Source organism: Panicum virgatum, chromosome 9N (assembly GCF_016808335.1).
Source record: "Panicum virgatum strain AP13 chromosome 9N, P.virgatum_v5, whole genome shotgun sequence".
NCBI lineage: Eukaryota > Viridiplantae > Streptophyta > Magnoliopsida > Poales > Poaceae > Panicum > Panicum virgatum.
Genome location: NC_053153.1, coordinates 78858890 through 78877749, shown reverse-complemented (window position 1 = coordinate 78877749; position 18860 = coordinate 78858890). Strand labels below are relative to the sequence as shown.

The window sequence follows — 18860 nt, the reverse complement described above, 5'->3', positions numbered from 1 at the left end:
GACGAAATGGTAATAGCAATGTTGCACCCGTTGACACGTCATTCGGTGCACGAGCAAGCAAGCACGGAATCGAGTACGAACTCGAGGACCAATCACCCGAACGAAATGCCATCCACGAACACAAGCTATTGTGATAAAAAAATTTCCAACTTAAAGTCTCTGCTATTGCTGTACACTTCATGCACACGACACGACTCAACCAACCATCCAATTAAAGAAACGGGTTAATGGAGCGACGAGGGCACGAACCCGTCGCCGCCGTCACGGGTCCAGGTGGATCGGCAGCTCCGTGCTCCGCGAGCTCCGGCCGAGCCCGAACGACGAGAGCAACCGACGGACCCGCCCGCTCGTCTCGCCGGCGCCGCGGTAGGCGACGACGTTACTGCCGCTGCTGCGGTCGGAGGCGGCGGCGGCGCTGCTCGGCCCGGCCTCCGAGCTGCCAGCAGGCTCCTTCTGCGGCTTCCGGCCGAGGCCGCCCGCGAAGCAGTCCATGGAGAAGGAGCGCGTGATGGGCTCCTGCGCGGCGCCGCTCTTGGTCGGGAACCTGCAGGATCTCCCGTACCCCGTCCTCGCGGCGTCGCCGATGATGCGGCCGTCGCCGAGCTGCAGCTCGCGGCAGGACGCCTCGTGCTCGTCGCGGGCGAGCGGGAGCGCGACGCCGCCCGTGACGACGGTGCGGCAGAGCGGGCAGCTGACGTTGTGGTGGAGCCAGGTGTCGATGCAGTCGATGTGGAAGGCGTGGGAGCAGCTGGGCAGCTGCTTGAGCCGCTCGCCCGGCGCGAACTCGGCGAGGCACACGGCGCACTCGAGCGCCGCCGACGCGCCCCGGGCCCGGCGGTACTTGACGACGGGGAGCGCGGCGACGACGTCCGGGTCGAGCCCGCCGGGGTGCTCGGCGGCCTCGAGGTCGGCGAAGAAGACCGTGGACACCCGCTCCACGAGCTCCTCGCGGCGCGCGCGGTGGAGCAGCCCGGACCCGGGCCCCCCGCCGCCGCCGCCGCCGCGGAGCCAGCAGCGGACGACGATGAAGTAGTAGCTGATGAGGATGAGCGTGGTGACCATGAACCCGATGGCGATGACGATGGCGATCGGGAACGCCGCGCCCTGCCCGGCGGCCGGCGGCGGGGACGCGTCCGGCGGCAGTAAGGGCGCGCCCGCTGCCATGCCCGCCGCGTCCATCGCCACGCCACGCCACGCGCCCGTGCAAAGTCAATGCCTTGGCGGAGAGAGATCGGCACTGAGGAAAGAAATACTAGGTGGGAGGGAGCGAGGCGTGAGGCGCAGCTAGCGAGTGATCCAAGGAAGCGAGTACGCGAGCGCGCTGCTGCCTGAGGGCCTGACCTGCAGGCGCAGGCCGCTGTACTAGCCGGTGGCCGGCCGGGCCGGGCCGCGCGGTGGCGTCGGGTAATAGAAAACCGCGCCGCGCCAACCGGCGAAAGAGATGAGAGGCTGCTGCCCGGGGCAAAGTTTCCGAGACGCTTTTATACGTGCCCGCGGGCGGCGTACGACGGCGACGGCGCAGCTGCGGTGTGGACTCGCGTTCTGGTGGGGTTGGCTTTCCTTGCCTAGTTGCCTTGCCTTGCCTCGCATGGCTCGGCTCTGGACTCTGGTCAACTCCTCGGCCAGCCCCCAGCCGGGCGCGCCGGTGCGCAGAACATGTGCTCGCCATGCCGCCGGCCCGGTCTCCGCCGGGTTCAAGGCAACCGAGCCGGTCTACGTGCTGGCGTACGCGGTGGGCTCTCCTGCCCACCTGGAGCGAGCCCCTCTCTCTCTCTCTGCGCGGCCGACCTCATCAGGGCATCAGGCTGCAGCTTGCTCTCTGATGGGGACGAGTACGAGTAAAACCGGGGACAATCCGGTTCATCCCGGGGCCAGTCGGCAGCTGGAAGCGGCCGTCTCGATCGGCAAATCCGACTTCTGCCACCCAATCGTATCAGAGGCTTATTAGGAACCCAAAGCAGATCGATCAAATTGGGCATAGAAGCTGGAAGGAACAGTCTACGACAGGTCGTCACGGGATAGATTATCTGAATCGCCGCTTGATCAAGGAAGGTTCAGTAGCTGGGGGGCGAGATTAATTAAAACTAATGCAAGTGATAGTGTAATAGATGTGAGCTTTGTTCCTAGCGCCATTTTTCTATCGCTACGCGCCTACCATGGCGGCGGCCAAACTCATTGCCTAATCGAGGTGGTTCCAGGGGATGAACATGATGAGTTAGAAGCAACACTAGCGTTTATTTGAAGCTTTAATTTAACAAAATGCACCAAGAGTAGTGGTTCTGACTGCCTGTGTCATGTTCAGACTAATCTGATTATGATTTTTTTAATATATGGATCCCTCTTTTTTTAGTTGTCCGAAGTCAACTCCAGTTCCACGCCTAGCTAGTGGAACAGATCATTGGAAGCACGATATAATCAGATTTGTCTGGTGCTGCTTTGTTTTTGTTTAGTACCGAACCCCAACCATGATGGCAGTTTCAAAGATACGATGATTTCATTTCAGCAATAATTGGTTGGGAAAGAACATTCACCTGCTTAATTTCATTCGCAGTGTCACGCTTCAGAGGATAAATGATTCCTATTTGTCCAAAAAAAAAGGCTTCTTCGAATAAATAAATAAATAAATAAATAAAAAGGAAGTGATATGGGCCCTTTTCAGGAGTCAAGTGGGCTCTCGCTTATTAGGCCTTAACGTTGAATCTTATTGCACCGGCCTGCTGCTATTAAAAACATGGGTCGCCCGGAAGCCCGCCGAAGTCGACGCGCGCGGCCCACCCACGTGCATCTATCGCAGCCCAACTCTTATTCCTTCTCCAGCGCCGGCAGCGGCGGACACTCCGCCGGCGGCCCGCCGCCCGTGATGGATGATGATGGAGCGAGCCTTAGGGCAACAGCACCGGGCTGCAGGGCGCGGGTCCTGGCTATCCGATCGCACTCGCACGCGGTGGGAGTGGCCGCGATCGGCGGCATCGGCGGCTGCTATGGCAGCCGTACGGCGCCGAGGCCTGGCGGTCTGGCCAGGTTTGGCATACGACGCCGAATCGGCGACTCCCCCTTGGCCCCTTGGGCGGTCTGGGGGATGCTGACGTGAGCTCCCTCCCTCAAGTCTCTTTCTTGGAGGAAGCTCGTGCAGGAGTTTCGTCGCCCGCAGTGGAGAATCAACATCGGTTCCATCAACCTTGACTATGGATGACTGGTGGAGACGTCGAGTGCAAAAGGGCTACTAGGCTAGGGGATCTTTGTGGTACAAGCACGGTTAATAATCCCGACCGGTCCGGTCAAACCGCCACCCTCCGATAGCAGTTTACCGGACCGGTTTGACCGGAAACCGGTGGAAACCGGTTGAATTCAAATCCAAATTCAAAATCGCATGTGTAATCGGTTTGGACCAGTATACCGGCCGGTTTGAATTCAAATCCAAATTCAAAATTGCATGTGTAACCGGTTTGGAACGGTATACCGGCTGGTTTGACCGGTTTACCGGCCGGTTTACCAAGTGGGTCTTAATGGGCCGTCTCATTTTTTTCCTTTTCTTTTTTGGTTTAACTTTAAATGCCCGAAAAGTATGTTAAACGAACGAATTTTTGAGAATATTTGACACCATTAGATTCGTCGCACCTTGAAGTATTTTTAGGAATTTTTTTGGGAATTTTTCATTTTTTGAATTCAAATTTGAATTTTAAATTTGGGCCGGTTTGGTACCGGCCCAAACCGGAACTGGGCCGGACCGGTTTGACCAGTAAACCCTGGGTACAAGAGGGGCATTTGCCATTTTGTCGGTGGATGGAGACTTGATCTCAAGATAGACCATCAATCATCGATCTCGATCCGGCCAAAAAGTCGGCAACAAATCCGAAATTGCTCATCTTATTTTTTCTAAATTAGTATAGTGTCTATGCGTTGCTATGAGTAATATAATAGATCTACATAATAACACCAACTTTATGTTTGTATGAATAACAATAAATATTCTAAGTAGTATGAATATTCTACTAGAGATCAAGAAAAAATTATATCTTACTATAAGAATATTCCCGATCAATGTCTGTTCTTAGCTTACCTTTTTTTTCCCAGAAGAAGGGACCATACTCGTTTAGCACGCTTTTCATGCACATCAACCAGACGTCAGGAGAAATCAAATCTCTTGAGACCTTTCACAAACAGTCAGCTATATTTTCCAAGTAGCCAGAATTTGAAATAGTTTAACCAATCTTTATATGGCACATATGCATATACAGCACAATTTCTTTTTTTAAGAAAAAGGACTACATATGCATAGTCATAACTTTATGTGTGTAAATTAATACCGTATCATTCTGTATGATATGTATAGAATGAAGCAAGAGGCCAGAGGCCGGGTATGACGTACTGGCGCTGAACCAAATGCCTGCATGCATCGCCTGGTTTCGTCCGTCTTCATGGTGACGAAGCACTCGGTGCGTGATGAGCTTTTCCTGGAACAATGACGTGTAAGCTGTTCGGTGCAGTGTACACGTGTGCATGCTAGGTCCAGGCACCGGAAAAGCTAGAGAGGCTAGCTAGCTATTCTCCGCGGTACTACTGCTTGATGCATGTCTCCTTTTTTACTGGAAGACCAGCTAGCTAGCACAGCGAGCAGAACAAGCGTATTATATATATATATATATATATATATATATATATATATATATATATATATATATATATTAGCTGTGTATTATTAGCTAGCTATATATGTGTATATGTAGTAGTCTCAGTAGTTCTTGTTGTACTTGTCCTCCGCGAGCAGCTCCTCGAGGATCCTGTCGTCAAGGTACTCCAGCTCCACCTTCTCCGAGTCCGGGACCCGGGTGGTCCTCCCCCTGGCGGCACCCGCCGCCGCCGGAGCCGAGGAGGAGGAGGAGCCGCCGCTCGTGGTGGCAGCCCCGGCGGGGAAGTTGAGCACGGCCGTGGCGCCCTTCATGGCGAATGCGGCGCGGTCGTAGGCCCGCGCGGCCTCCTCGGCGGTGTCGAAGGTGCCGAGCCAGACGCGGGAGCCGCCGCGCTCCGGGTCCCGGATCTCCGCCGCGAACTTGCCCCACGGCCGCTTCCGCACGCCGCGGTACTTGCCTTCCTTCTTGTCGTCCTGATCCATGCACGCTAGCTGGCTAGCTAGCTAGCTAGCTAAGCTGATGAGTTCGGCTTCGGTTATTCCGCTAGCTCTGATGATCTACTCCGACTAGCTATATGTACCACACAGTGTAGTCCTCCTAGCCAGCTAGCAATATATAGTGTGCTCGTCTAGCTAGCACTCCATGTAGGTGGCTAATAATAAGCAGCAGCTTGGATTCATATGTTGTGTTCCTGTGGGTTCTTGTGCATGTGTGGATATATAGGCAGAGATGCAGCAGCTATTTATACACGGTGGGCGGCGGCATACACACGCATGCGGCTACTCTACTTGATACTCGACGACGACGGGCCTCTTCTTTTGATAATCTGCCGCTGCTAGGCCCAAATTAAATCGACAGGCCCGGAAAAGCTAGCTAGCTGATGAGGATATAGAGTGAGTGAGTAGGATCTCGGTCGATGATGGAGCTGAAAGCTGATGATCTGATCTAGATGCCCGGCCGGCAAGCAAGTGAAAGTGAAAAGTTAAGCGGCCGGACATTTTATCCCGACAGTGAAGATCGATATCCTGATGCCAGCGGGTGATGTGTGCAAGGGCGGGCAGAGCGAGAGCGGGCGGGCGGCGCCTGGTCGTGGAGGTCGCTGCGCGCGGCGGAATCTCCGTCACGTGGTTGCACGGCCTGACAGCGCCCCGGTGCGAGAAAAAGCCGCGGCGTTTTCACCGCAGGTGTGGTCTTCGCCTTCCACGCTCATCTATCGAGACTTCGATCCGGATAGATGACCTGACTTATTATCCATGGATGGACGGATGGGAAGGGGACGTCGTCGTCGATCGAGCGCATCGCTCGCTACGCCCATCGACAGGGCGACCGAGCTGCCGACGAGCTCGATCCGATAGATCGATCCACCGCCTCTATCTGTCGTGGATTGACGACCTAGCTATAGCGGTGCAAATAGGTATCTTTTAGGTATCCATTGCGGCCTCTCTTTAATTCAAAAATTGTATTAATTTTTAAAATAATTTTTCACTCTAGAAAATTAATACAAAATTTTAAATTAAAAAAGGATGGTGGATATTAGGCATCTATTTGCGTCCCTACCTAGCTAGCTTGTTGACCGAGCTGAACGGACGCCACCCGTGGTCTGGTAGCTGCCTCCTATGATGCGTCCATACTCAGCTCACCTAGCGTATCCCGTATCGGATACGGCTGGGATACGTCGCGGATACGTATCCAGCGATTTTTATTATTTTCAAATACTTCTGTGCATAGGATACGCGTATGGATATGTATGGGCCACTTTGGATACGACCCAACATATTTTCTGGCTCATTCAGCCCACAAACAGGTATAACTCTAACTCCCTAAGGCCTTCCACTCTACCAGGATCCCACGAGCAGCAGCCGACAGGGGTCAGGGGTGCCCTGCTCCCGCATCCGCCAGGCGCGACCTGCGACGCCGCCTGACGCCGCGGACGCCGGCGACCCCGCGCGACGCCGCCGACGCGCCGGCCGCCTGTCCTGCTCCCGCACGGCCTCTCCTCCGCCTCTGCTGCACCCGCACGGCCTCTCCTCCGCCGTCCCTGTTCCCCCACGGCCCCACGGCCTCTCCTCCGCCTCTGCTCCTGACTATTGGGAAAGTCCTTCTTCCCTTCCCTTCTATGCTTCTACATTCACCCTCTGATATGATAGTGATAGGTTTTTCCTTTGGCTTTGCATTCTCCCAGTAGCACTAGCACCTACTCTAGAAGTTTTAAATTATTTATAAGACTGCAAGTTGTTGTATGTTTTTATTTTTTAAAAAAAATTTGTATCCGTATCTGCGTATTGGTGTTTTTCTTGAAATAGCGTATCTGTGTATCCGATACGTATCGTATCCGATACACTACCCGTATCCGTGCATCCTACGCTGCCTCCGTGTGCGCGCGCAGGGACCCGGGCGGCCGTGTGGATTCTCGCCGTGGCCAATACCGGCTCGAGCTAGCCGTGAGGCATAATTGTCCAATGCATAGCGGTCTGCTCCGTTATAAGAAAAGCTTGTATTGTGCAGACGGGTGGTAATGAGTCATGGACCCAATGTTCTCTTCACAATTTAATTTAATTTTTAAATTTTTTAGATTAAAATTAAATAAAATAAGAGTCTGCTATTTTTTAGAATTCAATCTTTAAATTATTTAGACTAAAAATTAAAACCCTTTACCCGATGAGGATGGATGCGATCCCCGATCCGATCGATCGCACCGGATGGAAGGATTGGAAGAGGAGAAAACGCCGGGCCGGGGAGAGCAAGGAACACATCTTTTTCTTCTTCCGATGCAGCCAGGTCCGGGCACGGACGCTTCATGCTTATCGGAGGGTCTCGTTCTTGCGCCCCCTGCAGGCTGTCAGTCATCCATTGTCCGCTACCACATTAGGCGCGTCACGTATGCGTGTCGACCAAGCGGAGCACAGTTTCTGCTATCAACTGTCAGTTGCTGCGGCATGCAATATATGTGTGTGTGCAGACAATATATCAGACCGGGCTCCTGCATGCAAAGCCAGTCCTTTCGTTTCATATGCGCGGTCGTTAAGTTTAGGGTTGCTTGTTTGAGTTTTTGGGCAGTTTCTTAGTATGAAAAGCTAGAAGTTTAAACAGGCAACAAACTTCTCAATGTTCTCAGGTAGCTTCTAGAAAACTGGAAATCCAGAAAATAAAAGTGAGTTTATATAGAAAGCTGGAATGCAGTTCTATGAGCTTTTCATAGCTTTTGATCACCAAAAGCTTGGATTTTAAAAACCAAAAAGACAGCCAGCAATTTTATAGGAAAACTCAAAAGCTGCAGGTCAAACAAACAAACAGAGCTTCTAGGCAGTTTTTAGCGTGAAAATCAGAAAGCTCAAACAAACATAAAATTTCTCGTACAGTTTTTGGAAAGCTAAAAGCACAAAAAAACTGAGTTTATACGTAAAGCTGAAAAGCACAATTTTGAGGTTTTTTAACTTCTTGAGTCTGGAAAGTTGAAACATCATCTAAAGGCTATTATTAATCTTTCAGAAACAAAACCAGCATCATCTTTTCAGTAAAACTCAGAACTGCAGCTCAAACAAACTGCCCTTAGTGTTTGCCGCGGCTGTTTTTGCCGCAAATTCTTGCTTTACAGACGGAGCAGTTTTCTTGGGAGGGATCTAGCTTGGTTTAGCACTACGAGTGATGCTGACGAGCGCATGCAAAAGAACTAACGCTTGCTTGCATGGATGGCCAGTTGGGCACCGTACCTTGCCAATGATGCATGGGGCCGGCCGGGGCATCGGACCCGCCGACGGTGGCGCGCGGCAGCCAGCTAGCTGCTGATATTACCCGGCCGGGCCGGCGATCGATCACAAACTCACAAAGATTCTTCTTCCATCGAAAGCTAGCCAGCTGACGATGTACGACGTGTTGTGGTTCCTCCAAACAGGATCGGATCGAGGGGAGGAAATTAAAGGAGATGGATCTATTATCTCGCGGCAAAGTTGTGCCGACTGCCGAGTAAAGCAGGCTAGCTAGACAGGGATCGCCTGGAGAGCGAGATGGATCGAGACCCGGCCGGATGGATGGCTGCGGCGGCAGCAATGCTTTGGAGAAGGGTAGGAGCAGAGGAATCGCCGTCGCCGTCTCGCTATCCGCGATCACCTGACACCTGCGCGGGCGCGGCCCCGTTTTGGCATTCCGGCGTCGCAGCGGTCGATACGCTGCCAAGTTGGCTCCGTCCATGTGAAGCCCCGGTGGGCTGGTCGCGCCCCGCGGCTGCATGGAAGCTACCTAGCTGGCTAGCTAGCTCTCGCTTTGCCGCCGCCGCCTCAGCTTGCCGGCCGGGGCACGCCCCGGCCCTGTGCAATCCACGCGCGCGACCGCACTGTGTAGGGCCGCGGCGCGACCACCTCGTCCCCCCGCCCGTCGGAGAACGTGGCGCAGCGCGGCGCCAGAGCTTGCGCGCGCGGCCGACGATGCATGGTGGGTGCGCGCTCACGGGGCCCAGCTGGGGCGACGGCGACGGCGACGGCCGCGGGCGCGGATCGTTCGGAGCAGTGTACATGTACGCACGCCGAACGAATCCGCGCGCGGCATATATTTCGGGCCGGGGCTTCCTTGGACTTGGGTTAGTTTTAGCAAATACTCTAGATAGCTGCCTGCCAACACAACACTCCTGCTGGCTAGATCGGGAACTGCGTGTGCAGCTAGCTGCCTCCGATCCATTCGTATCTTTCTTTCCCCCACCATATACGTAGTAACTAGGTAAACTGCCCGCTATGCCGCGCCCACTTGAAAATGTGGAGCAAAATCATAGCATCCACTTGAAAATGTGAAGCAAAATGATTGATGTATGCATAGCAGGAATAGAGGTACCCTGAGGGCATGGCAATGGGTTGACTGTTATTTGGCTTGTTCGAATGAATACTTGTAAAGGAAGATTAATTTTTGCTATGCAACTGTGCCACCAAACATTTTATTCCAATACTATAATTCAAATGTCAAATTTAAAATTTTTTTGCGGGATTTTATGACCCTTGACCCAAGTTACAAAATTCTTTAAAAGTTTAAAAACAGCCAATTTGTTCTTTTTTCTGAGACTAAACTACAAATCTTTTTTGAGTGATTCTTGTTGTGTTGTGTTATTACTGAGTTTGTCTTTCTTCTGTTAAATTTTGGCGTTTTTTAGAGGTCGGGAACACCTTATTTTCAAATTTTGAATCACGGCCGTTGTTTCACGTCTCTATGTCGCCCCGGGCCCACCCGTCAGGGTCTTCTTCCACACCTCCCCTGTTCCACCTCGTGCGCCATTGGCACGCCGGCAGCCGCAAGTTCGGCCAGCACAGCTGCACCTTTGCCAGGCCGCCGTGGCCGGCCGCCCGCTCCCCCTTCTTTAAATACCAAGCCGGCCCCTAAACCCTAGCCCTTCACTGTTTTCTTCCCCATTGCAGCTGCCACCTCCTTCTTCCCCAAATCCGGCCATCTTCGATTCGTCGTCTTCGGTGAGCCCCTCTCAAATTCCTCGAAACCAAAGCTTCCTCACACTCCCCTCGACCCGTTCCGGCCATTACCCCTCTTTTTCCCCAACCCTGCAGGCTTCCCGCAGAGCTGCTCCGCCCGCCGTTGCCTCTGCTCGCCGCGCCACCTCCCTGCAGCGTCGTTCGCCCGTCTGCTCCTTGGGTGAGCTTTGTCCCATCCCGGAACACGCCATGCGCCTGGTACCTGCTCCGCTCCGGCCCTCCCCGGTCGCTCTCACCGCCGGGCGCTGTGCTGCACCACGCGCAGGCGCGTGCTAAGCCGTCATGCCACCACTATCCGCGGCTTCCTCTTCGTGGTCCTCGTCAAGCTCGTTCATCTCTTCGTCGGTCCGGGACTCGAGCGAGTCTGACGGCGTGGGTCTGGTGTTGCCGAGGAGCAGCAGCGCGAGCTCGGAGGTGGAGAGCGCGTGATGGCGGGTTCCGGTTCCTGCCGTCAGGCAGGCAGATCTTCAATGAGGCCGAGGCCCGGTGGTCGGCGAAGCGCGCGTTGGGGTAGCGAGACTGGCAAGGAGGCACGGCATGCGGGAGGGCAGCAGAGCGGAGAGAGAAGAGAGCAGAGCGGAGTGAGAGAAAGATCAGAGCGGACAGAGATAACTCGTGGACGGGAAGCGGCCACGCGCATGAACCGCGCGTGGACCAATTCCAGGGCCGGCGTCGGGCTTCCACCAAGACACGTGTCGCCTCAACGTTTGCTGTTTGCTCTCAGGCGTCTCCCTCTACGGTATAGAAGTATGTGGCTCTCCAGGAGCAACAGAAAATGGAATGGATGCAGGGGCAATGATGATTTGGGTCATGTTTAGATCTTTATCCGTAAACTCCGTAAACGCAAAAAAAACATCACATCGAATGTTGGGACACATACATGGAGTACTAAATGAAGTATATTTACAAAACTTTTTGCATTGATGGGCTGTAAATCGGGAGACGAATCTAATGAGCCTACTTAATCTATGATTCGCAATAGTGATGCTACAGTAACCATCCGCTAATTATGAAATAATCATAGATTAATTAGCATCATTAGATTCGTCTCGTGATTTACAACCCATATATGCCAAAAGTTTTATAAATAAACTTCATTTAGTACTTTAAATTAGTAAGATTCCAACGCAAAATTTTTACATGTAAAACTAAACACGGCCTTGCTCTGCCCTCTAGGCTCTAGCTGCTAGCTAGGCCGGCCTGCCGGTTCATTCTGTCGTCGCTGGCCTGCAGTCTCGCTCTGGACGGCACCTAGAGAGGTCGCATCTATGCTTATGCTCTTGCTTGCTTTCAAGATTATATGCCACCGTAACCGTAACAATAATAATGAAGTGATTTTAATTTTCATTCGTCAGCTGGACCTCGACGAGCGATAGCTGTAGTGAACTAGAGCACCTATTATTTTCCAGATCTAGAACAAGCCTTATTAATTATTCGATAGAACAAGAATTTGATAAAAATGCATGGCTCTATACTTAATGTAAATCATATTGATTTGTGTTAAAAAAAATATACTTTCTTACGAGACTTTAGTTTTGTACCACATAGTACTGTGACTTCTGGATAATCAATACTTGTACTATTGAAGAAAGTCAGCATTCTGGTAACAACTTTCAACATTGCTGTGACATACTCCCCTAGTTTTTTCCCTAACATTGCTGTAACCAATCTGTAATAGCTGTTTGGCTTGCCAAAAGCCCATTAATGAAAATTCAGGTGGGGGATGCTCCCCCCTGACCCTAAAAAAACAACTTTCAAAAAGTTTATTTCCACACTTATCATCTTGAAGGCTGTTCACTAGTCCTCTAAAGTTTTTTTAAGGCTAAAAAATACATTTTAAAGGGAAACTATTTTTTAGATTTAAAGGGAAACTTTTTTTTGAGAGGGAAACTAGTACTATGCCATAGTTGAATTGTGGGGTGCAGCTCAGCTTTGGGCAGAAAAGCGTTAGCGATGGGCTGAGGACGTGTAGGCAGATTTGGGCGCGGCGAGAGGGACGTGGGATATGGGCCTTCTTTCCTCAGGACACTTCGCCTGTTGGATCAGAAACATGCATGCTCGTGGCCCATGACCCATTCCGTTCTGGGCGGATGGATAATGCCGGACGCCGTATCACGCACGATTCACACACAACCCGCGGACGCCGCCTTCTTTTTGACAGCTGTATCCGCCCTGCGCGTAACAGACTCTGTTCCGCCTTCCGATCTGCTACATTTTAGGCGAGGCGTTGCAGCGCTTGGCGGCGGCGGCAGCAGCATCGAGACCCCGCGCGGCGCCATGGCGAGCAAGCAGCTGCAGGTGCTGGCCACGCTCGACGCCGCCAAGACGCAGTGGTACCACTTCACGGCGATCGTCGTCGCGGGCATGGGCTTCTTCACCGACGCCTACGACCTCTTCTGCATCTCGCTCGTCTCCAAGCTGCTCGGCCGCATCTACTACACCGACCCCGCCAGGCCCGACCCGGGCACGCTGCCGCCCAACGTCGCCGCCGCGGTGAACGGCGTCGCGCTCTGCGGCACGCTCGCCGGGCAGCTCTTCTTCGGCTGGCTCGGCGACAGGCTCGGCCGCAAGAGCGTCTACGGCATGACGCTGCTGCTCATGGTCGTCTGCTCCATCGCGTCCGGGCTCTCGTTCGGGAGCACGCCCGCCGGCGTCATGGCCACCCTCTGCTTCTTCCGCTTCTGGCTCGGCTTCGGCATCGGCGGCGACTACCCGCTCAGCGCCACCATCATGTCCGAGTACGCCAACAAGAAGACCCGCGGCGGGTTCATCGCCGCCGTCTTCGCCATGCAGGGCTTCGGCATCCTCGCCGGCGGCATCGTCACGCTCGCCATCTCCACGGCGTTCCGCAAGGCGTTCCCGGCGCCGGCGTACCTGGTCGACGCCGCGGCGTCCACCGTGCCGCAGGCCGACTACGTGTGGCGCATCATCCTCATGCTCGGCGCGGTGCCGGCGATACTGACCTACTACTGGCGGACCAAGATGCCCGAGACGGCGCGCTACACCGCGCTGGTCGCCAAGAACGCCAAGCAGGCCGCCTCCGACATGTCCAAGGTCCTGCAGGTGGAGATCGCCGCAGAGTCGGAGAAGCTTGACGAGATCACCAGGAACAGGGACTACGGCCTCTTCTCGTCGCGGTTCGCGCGGCGCCACGGCCGCCACCTCCTGGGCACCGCCGCGACGTGGTTCCTGGTGGACATCGCCTACTACAGCCAGAACCTGTTCCAGAAGGACATCTTCACCAGCATCCACTGGATCCCCAAGGCGCGCACCATGAGCGCGCTCGAGGAGGTGTTCCGCATCTCCCGCGCGCAGACGCTCATCGCGCTCTGCGGCACCGTGCCGGGCTACTGGTTCACCGTCTTCCTCATCGACGTCCTCGGCCGCTTCGCCATCCAGCTCCTGGGCTTCGCCATGATGACCGTCTTCATGCTCGGCCTCGCCTTCCCCTACCACCACTGGACCACGGCGGGCAACCACATTGGCTTCGCCGTCATGTACGGCTTCACCTTCTTCTTCGCCAACTTCGGGCCCAACGCGACCACCTTCATCGTCCCGGCCGAGATCTTCCCGGCGCGGCTCCGGTCCACCTGCCACGGCATCTCCGCTGCTTCCGGCAAGGCCGGCGCCATCATCGGGGCGTTCGGCTTCCTCTACGCGGCGCAGCCGCAGGACAAGGCGCACGTTAGCGGCGGGTACAAGCCCGGGATCGGCGTGCGGAACACGCTGTTCGTGCTCGCCGCCTGCAACTTGCTCGGCTTCTTCTTCACCTTCCTGGTGCCGGAATCGAAAGGGAAGTCGCTCGAGGAGATGTCCGGCGAGGCCAACGACGAGGAAACCTCCGGCAACGACGTCGCCACGGCCGTGCAGCCTTCCGGAGTTCAAATGGTGTAGACATGCCTACGTGTTTTTGAAACGGAGGAACTAGACATGAGGGTCTTTGTTACCACGTAGGAGTAGCTGTGTGCGTGTTATTTCGTTTTGAGTAGCATACATTAAATTAATTTTCTTGTACTGAGTTATCGTAAAAGAACTCTTTTTCCTTAATGATTGCTTAAAGGCTTTAGGTATTGGATTCGAGAAATTTATTTCAAAATTTCTGTGGGAGTTCTTATCCTTGTGTTCCTTTTGTGTTCCCAATTCCCAACAACTTTTGTGTATCTGTTCTCCTTTGTTCAGGCTGACCCAATGAACCCGACGTAGTTCCCGTCAAACAAAAATCTATGGAATATATAGCGACTTTACAAGCAGGAGTACCAAAATCGTCATGTTCTAATGTCGTTTGTAACAATGTGCGCTCAAATAAAATATGTAAGTAAACCAACAATAAAAAATGAAACCGATTTTTTGAAGGCGCTTGAACTTATTTTCATAAATTGTTCAGAGTCATCTAGATTATTTCTTCAACTGAAAATTTAGGAACAACCTCCAGATCTTTAAGTTTATCTGTAACTCGAGTAAAAAAAAGTTTATCTGTAACTCTTCTGCAGCTACAAAATAACTTGTCCGCCGCAGCTAGCTACTTGTGGGATGACTTGGTGCTTCACATGGCACCACATACCGAAAAGTCAAGACCTGTGTGGTTATGGTCCCTGCGATCTATGTGTTGGTGTCCTGATCATCAGTGCCAAGTTGCAATCTACATTTGACAGCACGCCAAGAGAGCCAGATCACCAGAATAGACTAGCAAACGAATGGATGAATGATCGGAGAACACTGCTGCAGCGGATGGTATGCCAGTCGACAGCCTCTTAACTATGAGCATTGCATGAACACGCGTCTTCTTGGACACGACACAACACGGAGGGAGGGCTGAGACTGAAGTACAAGGATAATTTGTACACCATGGATTTACTTTCGAGCTACATCATGGTTCTGCTACTTCTTCAGATCGACTGATCGAGGGCACACTCTAGCAACCACTACGCGAAACAACTATGCTAGTAACAGCAGCAGCCACCTGCTCCATCACAAATCCATTTCTCTGAACGCTGCACCTAGTTTTATTTTACGCGGCCTCCTCGTCGTCGGCGACCTCCTGTGATACCACCTCGAGCGACTTGCCCTTGGACTCGGGGACGAGCAGCGTCATGACGGTGCCCAAGAAGTTGGTGCCGGCGAGCACGAAGAGCGCGTTGCGGATGCCAATGCCCCGGGGGTACCCGGCCTCAGGCTTGTGCGGGTCCTGGGCGGCGTACAGGAACCCGAACGCGCCGATGATGGCGCCGGCCTTCCCGGCCGCGGCGGAGATGCCATGGCAGGTGGACCGCAGCCGCGCCGGGTATATCTCGGCGGGGACGATGAAGGTGGTGCTATTGGGCCCGAAGTTGGCGAAGAAGAAGGTGAAGCCGTACATGACGATGAACCCCGTGTGGTGGCCGGGCGTCGTCCAGTGGTGGTACGGCACGGCGAGGCCGAGCATGAAAGCCGTCATCATGGCGAAGCCCATGATCTGGATCCAGAACCTGCCGACGATGTCGATGAAGGCGACGGTGAACCAGTAGCCCGGGATGGTGCCGCACAGCGCGATGAGCGCCTGCGCGCGCGCGATGCGGAACAGCTCCTCGACGGCGTTCATGGTCCTCGCCGCCGGGATCCACCCGACCTTGCTGAAGATGTCCTTCTGGAACAGGTTCTGGCTGTAGAAGGCGATGTCGAGGAGGAACCACGTGCTGGTGGTCGCCAGGAGGTGGAGCCCGTGGCGCCGGGCGAACTGGGGCGAGAAGAGGCCCCACTCCTCGCCGGCGAGGACCGTCCTCTCGTCACGCGCCGCGCTCTCCTTGATCTCGGTTTGCAGCACCCTGGACATGTCGGCCGCGGCCTGCTTGGCGTTGCGCGCCACGAGCGCCGTGTAGCGCGCCGTCTCGGGCATCTTCATGCGCCAGTAGTAGGTGAGCGCGGCCGGGAGGGTGCCGAACATGAGGATGATGCGCCACACGTAGTCGGCCTGCGGCACGAGCGAGGCGGCGCGGTCCTGGGAGTAGGGCGGCGCCGGGTACGCGGCGCGGAAGCCGGCGGAGACGACGAGCGCCACGATGGCGCCGAAGAGGATGCCGAAGCCCTGCATGGCGAACACGGCGGCGATGAAGGCGCCGCGGGTCCTCTTGTTGGCGTACTCGGACATGATGGTGGCGCTGAGCGGGTAGTCGCCGCCGATGCCGAAGCCGAGCCAGAAGCGGAAGAAGCAGAGCGTGGCGACGACGCCCCTGGGCGTGCGCCCGAACGAGAGGCCCGACGCGACGGAGCAGACGACCATGAGGACGAGCGTGAAGCCGTAGACGCTCTTGCGGCCGAGCTTGTCGCCGAGCCAGCCGAAGAAGAGCTGCCCCGCCAGCGTGCCGCAGAGCGCGACCCCGGTGACGGCGGCCGACACGTTGGGCGGCAGCGTGCCCGGGTCCGGCCTGGAGGTGTCGGTGTAGTAGATGCGGCCCAGCAGCTTGGTGACGAGGGAGATGCAGAAGAGGTCGTAGGCGTCGGTGAAGAAGCCCATGCCGGCGATCACGATCGCCATGAAGTGGTACCACTGCGTCCTCGCCTGGTCCAGCGTGGACAGCACGTTCAGCTGACGCCCCGCCATGGCCGCCGTCTCAGGTTCTCAGCTCCTCCCAATTCAAGCTCACTCGCCTCTTAGCTACTAGTACAACTGGTATTGGTCTGGACGTATATATCGACGCGGACGACGAGGATTCGTTCCTGCGAATCAGTCAACTCCGACTCTGAGCGCTGCTTGAATCCATTTTTATCGCGATCAATCAGAGGAGACGAGGGGGCAGACTGCAAAAACTCAAGTCCCGCTGGTCAGCTCGATTGCGCCCGTCATGCTTCCCGCGTCCGCAAGGCGTAGTTAATCGGCACATCTTCATCAGCGAAATTGCAGGCGAGGTGGTGAGACGTCGATTTTCCTGTCAGGTTCGCTGAGACAAAACAAGAAGGAAATGGTAGGCAAGCATGATTGCAGAGTGGATCATCGGTAATTGGTTCAAAAGAAAAAAGAGTGGATCATCGGTATGCACGGGTGATGCCAGCACGCGAATTTGAGCAAAATCCCGGAGGACGATTGGATAGGAGTGGAGATTAGTTGCATCGCACGCAGGCCATGTTTGCTGACTTTGTTGTTGCCCCTTCCGTTGCTAGCTGCAGCAGTGCTATGCTAATGCTAGGGTGAGCCAAGTCCAGTTCATGGATGTCCTTCCAGTTCCAGTCTTGCAGAGAGTGGACGCAGGTCAAACAGTGCAAAGGGGCCCTGCCTATTCACTTCTCGGCCGTGTTTGGTTGTGATGGTGAAAAAATTTGGTGAATCTTTTTGCACCTTTGACCACTAATTAGTAGTATTAAATAAAATCTAATTATAAAATCATCTCCAAAACCTTAGGTACTGTAGCAAAGTTGTACCTTATGAGTGCTTTGACCGTGCGATTAGAGAAAGATTTGACCTTGGTTACTGTAGTATTATTGTATCTAATCATGGATTATTTAGGCTCATTAGATTCGACGCGCAAAGTTGTATCTATCTGTGAAAAAATTTTGCAAACAGACTTCGTTTCGTACATCATGCATAGAAGATTATCTTTGCATCTACAGTAACCAAACACGGCCCTCGTGTTCCTTGGCTTCAGTTTGCTGGACCAGATCTGGCTTGTCGCTCTCAAGTTATGGTGACGGGATCAACAGGGTTTGAAATTTCGGGCTGGAAACCAAGACGGGTCACTTTCCTTTGATCAGTTGTTGAAGGGACTAGGGGAAGTTCTAACGAGGTGTGCGTGGTGCGGGTGTGATGTGAGGCACTGATGAACACGCCATCATCCTCCTCGTGGTCCGGCGGGCACAGCCAGCGCGGCGAGCTTGAGTGCGAGAGGGGCGCGGTCGCGCGACGGCATGATACTCCAAATTCTCCATGGCTGCAGGATGCTGCCTTTTGGTTTGATTGTTTCTTATCAGATCTCGAGCTCCAAATTCTCCATCAAATTCTAGATCCTGATGTTCAAATCCCGAGATGCGTTTCTTGTCAGATTAGTTTTTGCTTGTTCTTGTTCAAGATTGAATCTTGTCAGAATGATTAATGATTCAGTTTCAAATTGTGTTCTTCCCTACAATGCATATTATGACTTCTCAGTTTTGCCAGAATTTCATCAAACAAATGTTCTTGTTTCTTGTTGCGGTCGTGCGTGAAGAGAAGATGAGCAAAATGGATAGGTAGAGTAATAAAAAAAAATCTAACAATCGGACCCGCAGCTCTTTGAGAAATGTGCAAAGCGTCAAACCGATGGATGGATAGCTTCTTGTGCTGATAAAGCTATTGGACGCGGCCTGATTAGCCAAGTCTCTCACGTGTAACCGCTCGCAGTCGCCCAACAAGGGCGACTCGGGCGGACGTCCGCCTCGCGCCGCGGAGCCCTGCCGCCGCCTCCTCTGCCCCCCGCTTCTCCTCGCCTCCGGCCATCTAGCCGGTGGTAACGAGGAGCGGGGGTCTGTCCGCTTCAGCGGATCTTCAGATTTATTTTTTTAGGTTTTTTTTCTTTCCTCCTAAATAATCAGGCTAGGGTTTGAATTGTCATTTCGATGTTTTCGATTTGGCTTTCTATTTTGTACTGGATTTCCTCCATGGGATACGTCATTTCTCCGATGGCGACGTGTTCCTCGCAGAGGGATCGAGGTATGTTGATCTAGTCCTCTTTGAGAAGAGATTGGATCTATTTTCCCCTTCAATGGAATCATCTTTCTGGCCGCTGGTGTTACCACCGGCGGTGGCAGATTTGTCCTTCCG

At 53.8% G+C, this 18860-nt stretch overlaps 4 protein-coding genes across 4 annotated transcripts; 1 reads left to right on the top strand and 3 right to left on the bottom strand.

Annotated features, from left to right (window-relative positions):
• Positions 1-99: 99 nt before the first annotated feature.
• Positions 100-1448, bottom strand: LOC120693335 (RING-H2 finger protein ATL16-like). The gene has a single exon (XM_039976755.1). The coding sequence runs from the start codon at positions 1177-1179 to the stop codon at positions 262-264; it is 918 nt and encodes a 305-aa protein (XP_039832689.1). The 5' UTR covers positions 1180-1448; the 3' UTR covers positions 100-261.
• Positions 1449-4148: 2700 nt separating this feature from the next.
• Positions 4149-5332, bottom strand: LOC120693336 (ethylene-responsive transcription factor ERF096-like). Its single transcript, XM_039976757.1, has one exon. It carries the CDS (start codon positions 5111-5113, stop codon positions 4733-4735), a length of 381 nt encoding a protein of 126 aa, XP_039832691.1. The 5' UTR covers positions 5114-5332; the 3' UTR covers positions 4149-4732.
• Positions 5333-12280: 6948 nt separating this feature from the next.
• On the top strand, positions 12281-14208 carry LOC120690889 (probable inorganic phosphate transporter 1-12). Its single transcript, XM_039973767.1, has one exon. The coding sequence runs from the start codon at positions 12374-12376 to the stop codon at positions 13988-13990; it is 1617 nt and encodes a 538-aa protein (XP_039829701.1). The 5' UTR covers positions 12281-12373; the 3' UTR covers positions 13991-14208.
• A 608-nt stretch (positions 14209-14816) lies between these two features.
• LOC120690890 (inorganic phosphate transporter 1-1) lies at positions 14817-17264 on the bottom strand. The gene is made up of 2 exons (XM_039973768.1): positions 17110-17264; positions 14817-17010 (listed from the first exon to the last, which is right to left on the bottom strand). Exon 2 carries the CDS (start codon positions 16671-16673, stop codon positions 15105-15107), a length of 1569 nt encoding a protein of 522 aa, XP_039829702.1. The 5' UTR covers positions 16674-17010; positions 17110-17264; the 3' UTR covers positions 14817-15104.
• Between the last annotated feature and the right edge of the window lie 1596 nt (positions 17265-18860).